This window comes from Salvelinus namaycush, unplaced genomic scaffold (genome assembly GCF_016432855.1).
Source record: "Salvelinus namaycush isolate Seneca unplaced genomic scaffold, SaNama_1.0 Scaffold3461, whole genome shotgun sequence".
Taxonomy (NCBI): Eukaryota; Metazoa; Chordata; class Actinopteri; order Salmoniformes; family Salmonidae; genus Salvelinus; species Salvelinus namaycush.
In genome coordinates this window covers 7,099-24,849 of record NW_024060410.1, presented here as the reverse complement: position 1 = coordinate 24,849, position 17,751 = coordinate 7,099, and the positions used below count along the sequence as shown (strand labels likewise).

Below are 17,751 nucleotides of genomic sequence, written 5' to 3'. Positions count from 1 at the left end.
TCCGTTGAACTGTTTATTAGTCCTGGACTACGAAGCATGCTCTCTGTTAAACTGTTTATTAGTCCTGGACTACGAAGCATGCTCTCTGTTGAAACTGTTTATTAGTCCTGGACTACGAAGCATGCTCTCCTGTTGAAACTGTTTATTAGTCCTGGACTACGAAGCATGCTCTCCGTTGAAACTGTTTATTAGTCCTGGACTACGAAGCATGCTCTCCGTTGAAACTGTTTATTAGTCCTGGACTACGAAGCATGCTCTCCGTTGAAACTGTTTATTAGTCCTGGACTACGAAGCATGCTCTCCGTTGAAACTGTTTATTAGTCCTGGACTACGAAGCATGCTCTCTGTTGAAACTGTTTATTAGTCCTGGACTACGAAGCATGCTCTCCGTTGAAACTGTTTATTAGTCCTGGACTACGAAGCATGCTCTCCTCTGAAACTGTTTATTAGTCCTGGACTATGAAGCATGCTCTCTGTTGAAACTGTTTATTAGTCCTGGACTATGAAGCATGCTCTCTGTTGAAACTGTTTATTAGTCCTGGACTACAAAGCATGCTCTCCGTTGAAACTGTTTATTAGTCCTGGACTACGAAGCATGCTCTCCGTTGAAACTGTTTAATAGTCGTGGACTACGAAGCATGCTCTCCTCTGAAACTGTTTATTAGTCCTGGGCTACGAAGCATGCTCTCTGTTGAAACTGTTTATTAGTCGTGGACTACGAAGCATGTTCTCCGTTGAAACTGTTTATTAGTCGTGGACTACGAAGCATGCTCTCCTCTGAAACTGTTTATTAGTCCTGGACTATGAAGCATGCTCTCCTCTGAAACTGTTTATTAGTCCTGGACTATGAAGCATGCTCTCTGTTGAAACTGTTTATTAGTCCTGGACTACGAAGCATGCTCTCCGTTGAAACTGTTTATTAGTCCTGGACTACGAAGCATGCTCTCCGTTGAAACTGTTTATTAGTCCTGGACTACGAAGCATGCTCTCCATTGAAACTGTTTATTAGTCGTGGACTACGAAGCATGCTCTCCGCTGAAACTGTTTATTAGTCCTGGGCTACGAAGCATGCTCTCCGTTGAACCTGTTTATTAGTCTTGGACTACGAAGCATGCTCTCCGCTGAAACTGTTTATTAGTCCTGGGCTACGAAGCATGCTCTCCTCTGAAACTGTTTATTAGTCCTGGACTACGAAGCATGCTCTCCGTTGAAACTGTTTATTAGTCCTGGACTACGAAGCATGCTCTCTGTTGAAACTGTTTATTAGTCCTGGACTATGAAGCATGCTCTCTGTTGAAACTGTTTATTAGTCCTGGACTACGAAGCATGCTCTCCGTTGAAACTGTTTAATAGTCGTGGACTACGAAGCATGCTCTCCTCTGAAACTGTTTATTAGTCCTGGGCTACGAAGCATGCTCTCTGTTGAAACTGTTTATTAGTCGTGGACTACGAAGCATGTTCTCCGTTGAAACTGTTTATTAGTCGTGGACTACGAAGCATGCTCTCCTCTGAAACTGTTTATTAGTCCTGGACTACGAAGCATGCTCTCCTCTGAAACTGTTTATTAGGCCTGGACTATGAAGCATGCTCCCCGTTGAAACTGTTTATTAGTCCTGGACTACGAAGCATGCTCTCCGTTGAAACTGTTTATTAGTCGTGGACTACGTAGCATGCTCTCCGTTGAAACTGTTTATTAGTCCTGGACTATGAAGCATGCTCTCCTCTGAAACTGTTTATTAGTCTTGGACTATGAAGCATGCTCTCTGTTGAAACTGTTTATTAGTCCTGGACTACGAAGCATGCTCTCCGTTGAAACTGTTTATTAGTCCTGGACTACGAAGCATGCTCTCCTCTGAAACTGTTTATTAGTCCTGGACTATGAAGCATGCTCTCTGTTGAAACTGTTTATTAGTCCTGGACTATGAAGCATGCTCTCTGTTGAAACTGTTTATTAGTCTTGGACTACGAAGCATGCTCTCCGTTGAAACTGTTTATTAGTCCTGGACTATGAAGCATGCTCTCCGTTGAAACTGTTTATTAGTCCTGGACTACGAAGCATGCTCTCCTCTGAAACTGTTTATTAGTCCTGGACTACGTAGCATGCTCTCCTCTGAAACTGTTTATTAGTCCTGGACTATGAAACATGCTCTCCTCTGAAACTGTTTATTAGTCTTGGACTATGAAGCATGCTCTCCGTTGAAACTGTTTATTAGTCCTGGACTACGAAGCATGCTCTCCTCTGAAACTGTTTATTAGTCCTGGACTACGTAGCATGCTCTCCTCTGAAACTGTTTATTAGTCCTGGACTATGAAGCATGCTCTCCTCTGAAACTGTTTATTAGTCTTGGACTATGAAGCATGCTCTCTGTTGAAACTGTTTATTAGTCCTGGACTATGAAGCATGCTCTCCTCTGAAACTGTTTATTAGTCCTGGACTATGAAGCATGCTCTCCGTTGAAACTGTTTATTAGTCCTGGACTACGAAGCATGCTCTCCTCTGAAACTGTTTATTAGTCCTGGACTACGTAGCATGCTCTCCTCTGAAACTGTTTATTAGTCCTGGACTATGAAGCATGCTCTCCTCTGAAACTGTTTATTAGTCTTGGACTATGAAGCATGCTCTCTGTTGAAACTGTTTATTAGTCCTGGACTACGAAGCATGCTCTCCGTTGAAACTGTTTATTAGTCCTGGACTACGAAGCATGCTCTCTGTTGAAACTGTTTATTAGTCCTGGACTACGAAGCATGCTCTCCGTTGAAACTGTTTATTAGTCCTGGACTACGAAGCATGCTCTCCGTTGAAACTGTTTATTAGTCCTGGACTACGAAGCATGCTCTCCGTTGAAACTGTTTATTAGTCCTGGACTACGAAGCATGCTCTCCGTTGAAACTGTTTATTAGTCCTGGACTACGAAGCATGCTCTCCGTTGAAACTGTTTATTAGTCCTGGACTACGAAGCATGCTCTCCGTTGAAACTGTTTATTAGTCGTGGACTACGAAGCATGCTCTCCGCTGAAACTGTTTATTAGTCCTGGGCTACGAAGCATGCTCTCCGTTGAACCTGTTTATTAGTCTTGGACTACGAAGCATGCTCTCCGCTGAAACTGTTTATTAGTCCTGGGCTACGAAGCATGCTCTCCTCTGAAACTGTTTATTAGTCGTGGACTACGAAGCATGCTCTCCGTTGAAACTGTTTATTAGTCCTGGACTACGAAGCATGCTCTCCGTCGTAACTGTTTATTAGTCCTGGACTACGAAGCATGCTCTCCGTCGTAACTGTTTATTAGTCCTGGACTACGAAGCATGCTCTCCGTCGTAACTGTTTATTAGTCCTGGACTAGTGATTTACTTTATTAAGAAGTGAAATACTTTTTGAGTGTTTTCATCACCGTTGTTTAGGTATGAGATATAAGTCTCTGCCGACACCGCAAGATTTGGTTGTACGTTCCGATTTTACGTTAAGAGAGACAGGACACTCACTGTTTCTCTCCACAAACACTTTGCCGACGGGCTGGCTGTGGCCCAGAGGAGAAGAAAACAGGGAATGGTGGGGGATAGCATGGTGCAAACCACTGACAATGTCACCGTCCTCCACACCCAGGTCATTGGTGTAATGCATGTCAATCTTGGACTTCCTGTTGTGGGGAGAGAGAAAAAGAAAAGAGGCGGGTGCAGATATTAACGTGTCAAGATGGAGATTATGAAGACGTTCCAGGTCGTTTACCGTACAGATATATTGTCAACAGGTCATTAAGTCTTATTGATGGGGGTTCCTGGAACACATACTCATAATAGGCGACCTGGAACGTCCCCATAGTTCGATGCTGAATGTTAGATTCGTCACAATGTTCTCTTCTTCATATGTTCTGTAGCAGTTGCTTTACAGAGCATTGAATACCCCCCCCCCCCTCCCCCCACACACTGCATACAGCACCACAGACATGGTGGGTCTAGCCTAGTCACAGATCTGGTTGTGCTGTTTTCCGATGGTCACAATGACCACATGGGTTTGCAAACCGTACAAACAGATGTGGTACCAAGCTATGGAGGGTCTGGCCTACAGGGTCTGCCCTACAGCAGTCTAGCACTCACTTCTTCCTCTTGGTTTTTGTCCTGGTGACGACTTGTTCCTCCCCGTCTGTGTGCTGGTCCATCCCGTCCCCATTCACCAGCTCCGGCTCCTCCATGTCTGAAATAGATAAGATAGATAATATAGATAAAGATAAGATAGATAAAGATAGATAGATAATATAGATAAAGATAGATAAGATAGATAGCCAATATTGTTTTTTTATTTACCAACCATTTGAGAAATTTACCAGATCCATATGCATTGCGTTCAGCATGACAGAGACCACATTTACATTATAGTAATGAATCTTAACAGAAGATGTAACTTATGTAATGAAGCAGCCAATAAAACTTCCTTTTTAAACATTTGCCAAAATGCTATTACCTGGAAAACACCATTCTAAACAGCCCAACTGGGAAAACACCATTCTAAACAGCCCAACTGGGAAAACACCATTCTAAACAGCCCACCTGGGAAAACACCATTCTAAACAGCCCACCTGGGAAAACACCATTCTAAACAGCCCAACTGGGAAAACACCATTCTAAACAGCCCACCTGGGAAAACACCATTCTAAATAGCCCACCTGGGAAAACACCATTCTAAACAGCCCACCTGGGAAAACAACATTCTAAATAGCACACCTGGGAAAACAACATTCTAAATAGCCCACCTGGGAAAACACCATTCTAAACAGCCCACCTGGGAAAACAACATTCTAAATAGCACACCTGGGAAAACAACATTCTAAATAGCACACCTGGGAAAACAACATTCTAAACAGCCCACCTGGGAAAACACCATTCTAAACAGCCCACCTGGGAAAACAACATTCTAAATAGCACACCTGGGAAAACAACATTCTAAATAGCACACCTGGGAAAACACCATTCTAAACAGCCCACCTGGGAAAACAACATTCTAAATAGCACACCTGGGAAAACAACATTCTAAATAGCCCACCTGGGAAAACACCATTCTAAACAGCCCACCTGGGAAAACACCATTCTAAATAGCACACCTGGGAAAACACCATTCTAAATAGCACACCTGGGAAAACACCATTCTAAATAGCCCACCTGGGAAAACAACATTCTAAATAGCCCACCTGGGAAAACAACATTCTAAATAGCCCACCTGGGAAAACACCATTCTAAACAGCCCACCTGGGAAAACACCATTCTAAATAGCACACCTGGGAAAACACCATTCTAAATAGCACACCTGGGAAAACACCATTCTAAATAGCACACCTGGGAAAACACCATTCTAAACAGACCACCTGGGAAAACACCATTCTAAACAGCCCACCTGGGAAAACACCATTCTAAACAGCCCACCTGGGAAAACACCATTCTAAACAGACCACCTGGGAAAACACCATTCTAAACAGCCCAACTGGGAAAACACCATTCTAAACAGACCACCTGGGAAAACACCATTCTAAACAGCCCAACTGGGAAAACACCATTCTAAACAGCCCAACTGGGAAAACACCATTCTAAACAGCCCACCTGGGAAAACACCATTCTAAACAGCCCACCTGGGAAAACACCATTCTAAACAGTCCACCTGGGAAAACACCATTCTAAATAGCCCACCTGGGAAAACACCATTCTAAACAGGGTTCTACAGCTGTTTACAGCAGGGTTCTGCACCATCGAGAGCATCCTGACCGCTGGTATGGAAACTGCTCGTCATCCGACCGTAAGGCTCTACAGAGGGTAGTGCATACAGCCCCCAGTACATCACTGGGGCCAAGCTTCCTGCCATCCAGGACCTATATACTAGGCGGTGTCAGAGGAAGGCCCAAAAAATTGTCAAAGACTCCAGCCACCTTCTCTCTGCTACCCCACAGAGCACCAAGTCTAGGTCCACAAGGCTCCTTAACAGCTTCTACCCCCAAGCCATAAGACTATTTACATTGACCCCCCCCCCCCTTATTTCTACACTGCTGCTACTCGCTGTTTGTTATCAGTGCATAGTCCCTTCACCCCTACCTACATGTACATATTACCTCAATTACCTGGACTCACCTGTACCCCAGCACACCGGTAAATCTTTTCTTAACTCTCATTTTCTTAAAACTGCATTGTTGGTTAAGGACTTGTAAGTAAGCATTTCACGGTAAGGTGAATACACCTGTTGTATTCAGTGCATGTGACAAATACGATTTGATTTGATAGGCTATGAGTTCTATGAGGTCATTTCTTTAGCCGCCAATGAGATCAAAGGGCTGGTGATCTCACATGAGTTAACTTTTAGCTTTGAGATTTTCAACCTTTTTATTCAGATTTTTTATGATTATGATTTTGAGAAACTAAAACGTTATTATTGAAATAAAACCCGTTCCACTAAAATATGAAAATCACAACTGACACGCAGAACGGTAGAACCGGTAGGATAAATTGTAAGCTTGCCCAAACTCACCCTCCGCCTTTGAAGTCTTTATAAAATAATTTTCCTCCCCATTTCCCTGGTTGGATTCTTACTACAGGCTACTTTGATGCGAGGTCAAGACATGCCTCATAATATGGAATAAAACATTCATCCCTACTGTCTCCAGCTGACGTTGTAAAGTGGTGAGTGACTCGCTGATAGCCTGTTGCCTGAATTGTGAATGGGAAGCGTGCTTCAATTAAAACCTTTTCTCAATAGGGGGGCGCCATTTCGACTTTGTAAAAATTAGTTCCCAAATTAAACTGCCTCGTACTCAATTCTTACTCGTACAATATGCATATTATTATTACTATTGGATAGAAAACACTCTCTAGTTTCTAAAACCATTTGAATTATATCTGTGAGTAAAACAGAACTCATTTTGCAGCAAACTTCCTGTCAGGAACTGAAAAATCTGAAATCGGGGGCTCTGTTCCAGGGTCAGTTTATAAATTTGCATGTAATCTATGGGTCTACATGCACTGCATACGCCTTCCCCTAGATGTCAGTAAGCAGTGAGAATTGGAATGGGGTGTCTAGGTAGTTCTGAGGCCGTATAAAAGCTCTTGGAACCGGGTGTGCAGTCTTTTCAACGTTCGTCATGACGCAAGACAGACCTCAGGATTGCATTCTGAAAAACTGTTGTTATAGGCGTTAGATATATCCGGCTCTGATTTTATTCAATATAGGTGTTAAAAACATCATAATGTAGTTATTTTAAACCGAGTTATATCAGTTTATATCAGTATATTGCGATTTTCGGTATTTCATTTGTGCTGCGTTATAGTGAGTTGGACACGTCTTCGCCACATGGCTAATGTTTGCTGCTAATTCCAAAGTTGAAGACGACAATCTACAACCGAGCAACGATTCTTCTGGACAAAGGACAACTTGCACAAGATTCTGATGGAAGCTCATCAAATAGTAAGAACTATTTATGATGTTAATTCGTTGTTCTGTTGGAAAATGTTAAACTATTATTCCGCCATTAATTTCGGTGCGGTCTCGCTTTAACGCACGCTGTATGTCGTAGTAACGTTAATTTTAAAAATCTAACACAGCGGTTGCATTAAGAACTAATGTATCTTTCATTTGCTGTCCAACCTGTATTTTTTTGTCAAGTTTATGATTAGTTATTGATTAGATTAGGTGCCTCTCCCAAGATTTCTCCCGACATTTTGTTTGCAGCTTGGCTACTATTCTCATTGTATAACCACGATTTGTGCCGCTAAATATGCACATTTTCGAACAAACCATATATGTATTGTGTAATATGATGTTATAGGACTGTCATCTGATGAAGTTTTGAGAAGGTTAGTGAAAAATGTAATATCTTTTGCAGGTTTATTCGCTATCGCTAATGTGCATGAATCAATGCTGCTGTGTGGTTGGCTATTGTAGTAAGCTAATATAATGCTATATTGTGTTTTCGCTGTAAAACACTTAAAAAATCTGAAATATTGGCTGGATTCACAAAATCTTTGTCTTTCATTTGCTGTACACTGTGTATTTTTCATAAATGTTTTATGATGAGTATTTAGGTAATTCACGTTGCTCTCTGTAGTTATTCTAGTTGCTTTGGTGAGAGTTGTGATGGTGGCTGCAATGTAAAACTATGATTTATACCTGAAATATGCACATTTTTCGAACAAAACATATGCTATACAATAAATCTGTTATCAGACTGTCATCTGATGAAGTTGTTTCTTGGTTAGTGACTATTTATATCTTTATTTGGTCGAATTTGTGATAGCTACCTATGCAGGAAAAAAAAGTTGTGTCTTTTGCTATCGTGGTTAGCTAATAGAAATACATATTGTGTCTTCCCTGTAAAACATTTTAAAAATCAGAAATGATGGCTGGATTCACAAGATGTGTATCTTTCATCTGGTGTCTTGGACTTGTGATTTCATGATATTTAGATGCTAGTATTTACTTGTGGCGCTATGCTAGGCTATGCTAGTCAGCTTTTTTACTGATGAGGGTGCTCCCGGATCCGGGATTGGGACCAACTAGAAGTTAATTAACAGTTTGAGAAATAAAAATAGATATTTTTAATCGTGACCCAAAACTGTTTTTTTTTAACGCCGGTGCTTTTAGAATGATTGCACAATGAATGGTCTTGTAAAAGCTCATGGTTTATTCCAATGTAGGAGACATCTACTACAGTGGGATGCCATAAAAAACAATTGAGAAAAACACATCCCATTTTAACATTAAAATAGCTGTTCTATCATTCAGTCTACAGTAGCAGTCAATGTGTGGTGTTCAATGTAGGACCTACATTCCACGAGACTTGAAAAAACATGCAGGCCTTGACATTAACCTGTTTATCCACATGTCATTCAGACAAGCAGGCGACTGGACATGTTGTCTGAGGCAAGAAACCACTTTACAAAATAAAATGTCTTGTTATTCCCATACCATTATTACAGAGAATCAGACAAATTATGCTACTCTCTGCAGGCAGAACCTAGGGTAACAGAACCTAGGGTAACAGAACCTAGAGTAACAGAACCTAGGGTAACAGAACCTAGGGTAACAGAACCTAGAGTAACAGAACCTAGAGTAACAGAACCTAGGGTAACAGAACCTAGAGTAACAGAACCTAGAGTAACAGAACCTAGAGTAACAGAACCTAGGGTAACAGAACCTAGAGTAACAGAACCTAGGGTAACAGAACCTAGAGTAACAGAACCTAGGGTAACAGAACCTAGGGTAACAGAACCTAGGGTAACAGAACCTAGGGTAACAGAACCTAGGGTAACAGAACCTAGAGTACTAGAGTAACAGAACCTAGAGTAACAGAACCTAGGGTAACAGAACCTAGGGTACTAGGGTAACAGAACCTAGAGTAACATAACCTAGGGTAACAGAACCTAGAGTAACAGAACATAGAGTAACAGAACATAGAGTACTAGAGTAACAGAACATAGAGTAACAGAACCTAGAGTAACAGAACCTAGGGTACTAGGGTAACAGAACCTAGAGTAACAGAACATAGAGTAACAGAACCTAGAGTAACAGAACCTAGAGTAAGAGAACCTAGAGTAACAGAACCTAGGGTAACAGAACCTAGAGTACTAGGGTAACAGAACCTAGAGTAACAGAACCTAGAGTAACAGAACCTAGGGTAACAGAACCTAGAGTACTAGGGTAACAGAACCTAGAGTAACAGAACCTAGAGTAACAGAACCTAGAGTAACATAACCTAGAGTAACAGAACCTAGGGTAACAGAACCTAGAGTAACAGAACCTAGGGTAACAGAACCTAGAGTAACAGAACCTAGAGTAACAGAACCTAGAGTAACATAACCTAGGGTAACAGAACCTAGAGTAACAGAACCTAGAGTAACAGAACCTAGGGTAACAGAACCTAGGGTAACAGAACCTAGAGTAACAGAACCTAGAGTAACAGAACCTAGAGTAACATAACCTAGGGTAACAGAACCTAGAGTAACAGAACCTAGAGTAACAGAACCTAGAGTAACAGAACCTAGGGTACTAGGGTAACATAACCTAGGGTAACAGAACCTAGAGTAACAGAACCTAGGGTAACATAACCTAGGGTAACAGAACCTAGAGTACTAGGGTAACATAACCTATGGTAACAGAACCTAGAGTAACAGAACCTAGAGTAACAGAACCTAGAGTAACAGAACCTAGGGTACTAGAGTAACAGAACCTAGAGTAACAGAACCTAGGGTACTAGGGTAACAGAACCTAGAGTAACAGAACCTAGAGTAACAGAACCTAGAGTAACAGAACCTAGGGTACTAGGGTAACAGAACCTAGGGTAACAGAACCTAGGGTAACAGAACCTAGAGTAACAGAACCTAGAGTAACAGAACCTAGGGTAACAGAACCTAGGGTAACAGAACCTAGGGTAACAGAACATAGAGTAACATAACCTAGGGTAACAGAACCTAGAGTAACAGAACATAGAGTAACATAACCTAGGGTACTAGGGTAACAGAACCTAGAGTAACAGAACCTAGGGTAACAGAACCTAGGATAACAGAACCTAGAGTAACAGAACCTAGAGTAACATAACCTAGAGTAACAGAACCTAGAGTAACAGAACCTAGAGTAACATAACCTAGGGTAACAGAACCTAGAGTAACAGAACCTAGAGTACTAGGGTAACAGAACCTAGAGTAACAGAACCTAGAGTAACAGAACCTAGGGTAACAGAACCTAGGGTAACATAACCTATGGTAACAGAACCTAGAGTAACAGAACCTAGGGTAACATAACCTATGGTAACAGAACCTAGAGTAACAGAACCTAGAGTAACAGAACCTAGGGTACTAGGGTAACAGAACCTAGGGTAACATAACCTATGGTAACAGAACCTAGAGTAACAGAACCTAGGGTAACAGAACCTAGGGTACTAGGGTAACATAACCTAGGGTAACAGAACCTAGAGTAACAGAACCTAGGGTAACAGAACCTAGGGTACTAGAGTAACAGAACCTAGAGTAACAGAACCTAGAGTAACAGAACCTAGAGTAACAGAACCTAGAGTAACATAACCTATGGTAACAGAACCTAGAGTAACAGAACCTAGGGTAACAGAACCTAGGGTACTAGGGTAACAGAACCTAGGGTAACAGAACCTAGAGTAACAGAACCTAGAGTAACAGAACCTAGGGTACTAGGGTAACAGAACATATGGTAACAGAACCTATGGTAACAGAACCTAGAGTAACAGAACCTAGGGTAACAGAACCTAGAGTAACAGAACCTAGAGTAACAGAACCTAGAGTAACAGAACCTAGGGTAACAGAACCTAGGGTAACATAACCTAGAGTAACAGAACCTAGAGTAACAGAACCTAGAGTAACAGAACCTAGAGTAACAGAACCTAGGGTAACAGAACCTAGAGTACCTTGGGTCTGAGCTTTCTTTTTCTTCTTCCTCTTCTGTGGTGGGACTTCCTGTGGTTCAGGGGTCAGAGGGACCGTCTCTGACTGCCTCCTGCTGGCCAGTCCCTCCATCTCAATACCTGGCTCTGGAGGGCTGCCTGGGTAGCAGACAGCAGAACACCCTGAGGAGGACACTTCATTCAGTACACAGACATGAGTTGGCAAACCAGTAAAGTAGCAGAATTGTGAAAACTTTTAGGATTTTATGGAATTTTCATAACATGTAAAGTAAAAAAATTAAATAATACATTAATATTAATATTGAAAATAGAATGACAAAGATGTAAAACATTATCCTAAATATAAACAATCTATTTAGTGAATACGGTTCATGTTTAATATGTTTCAGCATCAAATATCATATCAATGTTTACACACTTTAATTTATTTTAACTCATATGTGTGTTGATGATCAGTTTTTGCTGGTGTCAATAGTTGGAGGAGTTCAGAGTTCATTGGAAATGATGTCATCCCCAGCAAACCGGGAACATTCCCATGACATTAGTTAAGATTCCCATTAAGTTCTAGTTAGGGTTTTATGTAACATTGGGATGATAACATAATTTATATAACAATATATATGTTTTATGATTTACATCAAGGCTGCCCAACCCTCTTCCTACCTTCCTGTGGGTTTTCAGTCCAACCCTAATTTAACACGCCTGATTCTACTAATTAGCTGCTCAACAAGACCTTAACTAGCTGAATCAGATATGCTAAATTAGTGTTGGACTGAAAACCTACAGGACAGTAGATCACCCCCCCCTACCTTGTCACAACACAACTGATTGGCTCACGAATTAACTTTTAACAAGGCAAGTTCCAGGTGACTACCTCATGAAGCTGGTTGAGAGAATACCAAGAGTGTGCAAAGCTCTCATCAAGGCAAAGGGTGGCTACTTTGAAGAATCTAAAATATATTCTGATTTGTTTAACACTTTTTTTGGTTACTGTGTTATTTCATAGTTTCAATGTCTTCACTACAATGTAGAAAATAGTAAAAATAAAGAAAAACCCTTGAATGAGTAGGTGTGTCCAAACTTTTGACTGGTACTGTACGTCAACAATGACGAGCCACCAGGTACAGATAACCTTGAAGGGACACTATTGAGAATGGTAGCAGACTGTTGTCACCCCTAGTTGCTATATCTTTAACCAAAGCCTAAAGGAGTGTGTCCCTACAGGAAGATAAAGTAATTAAAGTGCCTGAAAATAGTAAAGCACCCTTTGCTGACTAACAGCCGTCCAATCAGATTGCTTCCTGCTGTTGGAGAGAATTGTCTTTGACCAAATGCAATGCTATTTTTTTTCAGAGAACAAGTTAACTACTTACTTTCAACATAGAGAAAGGGCACTCAACTTGTACTGCACTGACTCAGATGAGTGATTGGTTAAAAGCAATTTTTTTACCAAAACAGAGGCGGGGGTGTCCACTTTGTTATCGTTTGAATTGCAGATTGGGCCTTTAAGCATAGTATGTATTCCTTATCAGCCCACCTTCTGGGTCCTCCACGTCACCCGCTTCCTTCTTCCATTTCTTCTTCTTGGTTGATTTGGTGATTGGCATCACGTCTGGACGGATCAATCAAACAATTAAGTTCATTGATCAAACTTTTAATAAGGTTTTAGAGTAGCTATCGCTCATTAACATACCTAGATAAGGTATCTGAGGGCAGTGGTACAATAGACCTTGCAGACACCTGAACAGACTTAACAAATGTCTATGCAGTCAATCTACATTGAGTGTACAAAACATTAAGAACACCTTCCTAATATTGAGTTGAACCTTCACCCCCCTTTTGCCCTCAGAACAGCCTCAGTTCATCGGGTCATGGACTCTACAAGGTGTTGAAAGCGTTCCACAGGGATGCTGGTCCATGTGGACTCCAATGCTTCCCACAGTTGTGTCAAGTTGGCTGGATGTCCTTTGGGTGGTGGACCATTCTTGATACACACAGGAAACTGTTGAGCATGAAAAACCCTGCAACGTTGCAGTTCTTGACTCAAACCGGTGCGCCTGGCACCTACTACCATACCCCGTTCAAGGGCACTTCAATATTTTGTCCTGCCCATTCACCCTCTGAATGGCACACATACACAATCCATGTCTCAATTGTCTCAAGGCTTGACAATCCTTCTTTAACCCGTCTCCTCCCCTTCATCTACATTGAGTGATGTGGATTTAACAAGTGACATCAATAAGGGATCATAGCTTTCACCTGGTCAGTCTATGTCATGGAAAGAGCAGGTGTTCATAATGTTCTGTCCACTCAGTGTACGTATGATATGTACATCTTCTAGTAAGTATGTTGTATAGACCGTCTGGTAAACAAAGAAACGTGTCTTTCAGAGTAACAATACAAGACAGACGACAAACACACACAGACAGACAGACAGACAGACAGACAGACAGACGACAAACACACACAGACAGACAGACAGACAGACAGACAGACAGACAGACAGACAGACAGACAGACAGACAGACAGACAGACGACAAACACACACAGACAGACAGACAGACAGACAGACAGACAGACAGACAGACAGACAGACAGACAGGCAGACAGACGACAAAGACAGACAGACGACAAACACACAGACAGACAGACAGACAGACAGACAGACAGACAGACGACAAAGACAGACAGACGACAAACACAGACAGACAGACGACAGACAGACAGACGACAAGCACACACAGACAGACAGACAGACAGACAGACAGACAGACAGACAGATGACAAACACACACAGACAGACAGACAGACAGACAGACAGACAGACAGACAGACAGACAGACAGACAGACAGACAGACGACAAAGACAGACAGACGACAAACACAGACAGACAGACAGACGACAAAGACAGACAGACGACAAACACACACAGACAGACAGACAGACACAGACAGACAGACGACAAACAGACAGACGACAAACACACACAGACAGACAGACAGACAGACAGACACAGACAGACAGACGACAAACACACACACAGACAGACAGACGACAAACAGACAGACGACAAACACAGACAGACAGACGACAAACAGACAGACGACAAACACAGACAGACAGACAGACAGGCAGACAGACGACAAAGACAGACAGACGACAAACACACACAGACAGACAGACAGACAGACAGACGACAAACACAGACAGACGACAGACAGACGACAAACACAGACAGACGACAGACAGACGACAAACACAGACAGACGACAGACAGACAGACAGACAGACGACAGACAGACAGACAGACAGACGACAAACACAGACAGACAGACAGACAGACAGACAGACGACAAACACACAGACAGACAGACAGACAGACAGACAGACAGGCAGACAGACAGACAGACGACAAAGACAGACAGACGACAAACACAGACAGACAGACAGACGACAAACACAGACAGACAGACAGACAGACGACAAAGACAGACAGACGACAAACACAGACAGACAGACAGACGACAGACAGACGACAAGCACACACAGACAGACAGACGACAAACACACACAGACAGACAGACAGACGACAAACACAGACAGACGACAAACACAGACAGACGACAAACACACACACACACAGACAGACGACAAACACACACAGACAGACGACAAACACAGACAGACAGACGACAAACACACACACACAGACAAACAAACAAACAAACAGACAGACAGACAGACAGACAGACAGACAGACGACAAACACAGACAGACGACAGACAGACAGACAGACAGACGACAGACAGACAGACAGACAGACGACAAACACAGACAGACAGACAGACGACAAACACAGACAGACAGACAGACAGACGACAAAGACAGACAGACGACAAACACAGACAGACAGACAGACGACAGACAGACGACAAGCACACACAGACAGACAGACGACAAACACACACACACAGACAGACAGACAGACAGACGACAAACACACACAGACAGACGACAAACACAGACAGACGACAAACACAGACAGACGACAAACACACACACACACACAGACAGACGACAAACACACACAGACAGACGACAAACACAGACAGACAGACGACAAACACACACACACAGACAAACAAACAAACAAACAAACAAACAAACAAACAGACAGACAGACAGACAGACAGACAGACAGACAGACAGACAGACAGACAGACAGACGACAAACACAGACAGACAGACAGACAGACGACAAACACAGACAGACGACAAACACAGACAGACGACAAACACACACACACACAGACAGACGACAAACACACACAGACAGACGACAAACACAGACAGACAGACGACAAACACACACACACAGACAAACAAACAAACAAACAGACAGACAGACAGACAGACAGACAGACAGACAGACGACAAACACAGACAGACAGACAGACAGACGACAAACACACAGACAGACAGACAGACAGACAGACAGGCAGACAGACAGACAGACGACAAACACAGACAGACAGACGACAGACAGACAGACAGACAGACAGACAGACAGACAGACAGACAGACAGACAGACGACAAACACACACAGACAGACGACAAACACAGACAGACGACAAACACAGACAGACGACAAACACACACAGACAGACGACAAACACACACAGACAGACGACAAACACAGACAGACAGACGACAAACACACACACACAGACAAACAAACAAACAAACAAACAAACAAACAGACAGACAGACAGACAGACAGACAGACAGACAGACAGACGACAAAGACAGACAGACGACAAACACAGACAGACAGACAGACAGACAGACGACAAACACAGACAGACGACAAACACAGACAGACGACAAACACACACACACACAGACAGACGACAAACACACACAGACAGACGACAAACACAGACAGACAGACGACAAACACACACACACAGACAAACAAACAAACAGACAGACAGACAGACAGACAGACGACAAACACAGACAGACAGACAGACGACAAACACAGACAGACAGACAGACGACAAAGACAGACAGACAGACAGACAGACAGACGACAAAGACAGACAGACAGACAGACAGACAGACAGACAGACAGACAGACAGACAGACAGACAGACAGACTCACTCACTCACTCACTCACTCACTCACTCACTCACTCACTCACTCACTCACTCACTCACTCACTCACTCACTCACTCACTCACTCACTCACTCACTCACTCACTCACTCACTCACTCACTCACTCACTCACTCACTCACTCACTCACTCACTCACTCACTCACTCACTCACTCACTCACTCACTCACTCACTCACTCACTCACTCACTCACTCACTCACTCACTCACTCACTCACTCACTCACTCACTCACTCACTCACTCACTCACTCACTCACTCACTCACTCACTCACTCACTCACTCACTCACTCACTCACTCACTCACTCACTCACTCACTCACTCACTCACTCACTCACTCACTCACTCACTCACTCACTCACTCACTCACTCACTCACTCACTCACTCACTCACTCACTCACTCACTCACTCACTCACTCACTCACTCACTCACTCACTCACTCACTCACTCACTCACTCACTCACTCACTCACTCACTCACTCACTGGCTCTGTCTTGACTGCGTTCGGCAACAACCATGAAAAGAGTCCAGAGGAGAAAACACCAACAACAGTAATATCAGATACAAATCAACAAAAGTATGTCAGTCCACTTTTTGGTTTCCCTCTCCGACCGTACGTCTCCTATGGTGTTTATCCACTGTACTGTCTCCTTGCACTGAGATGAGACTGTCTCTTCTCAGAAACAGCTTAGCTTGACCCGAGGATAAGCAGGTTGGTTGTGACAGCCTATTGGTTGGCTGTAAGCAGGTTGATTAGGTTGTGACAGCCTATCGGTTGGCTAGCTGTCAAACCTGTACCAGACCCGTAACTGATAGAGAACACAATGAGTGTATTAACCAGGTAAACCAGGTCTATGATAATTACCTCCTCCCCATTCCACCTACAGAGAGGCCAACTCTACCTGGGTTTCAGAGAGAAAGAGGAGGGGGGAGGCAGCTAGCGAGAGAGGAGGAGGAGTGAGAGAGAGAGAGAGGGGGGAGAGAGAGAGGAGAGGGAGAGAGAGAGAGAGGGAGAAAGAGAGAGAGAGGGAGAAAGAGACAGAGAGGGAGAAAGAGAGGGAGAAAGAGACAGAGAGGGAGATAGAGAGAGGGGGGAGAGATAGAGAGGGAGAGAGAGAGACAGAGAGGGAGATAGAGAGTGGGGAGAGGCCACTAGCCCACTAGAGCC

The 17,751-nt window shown here is 43.0% G+C and overlaps 1 protein-coding gene across 1 annotated transcript; it reads right to left on the bottom strand.

The window, feature by feature from the left end:
- Positions 1–3,481: 3,481 nt before the first annotated feature.
- On the bottom strand, positions 3,482–17,219 carry LOC120040361 (transmembrane protein 237A-like; the record flags this gene model as incomplete). Its single annotated transcript, XM_038985549.1, has 5 exons — positions 17,068–17,219; positions 12,938–13,012; positions 11,404–11,562; positions 4,094–4,190; positions 3,482–3,636 (listed from the first exon to the last, which is right to left on the bottom strand). Coding segments are annotated over exons 1-5 (520 nt in total), but the record flags the coding sequence as incomplete, so codon positions are not given.
- Positions 17,220–17,751: the final 532 nt, after the last annotated feature.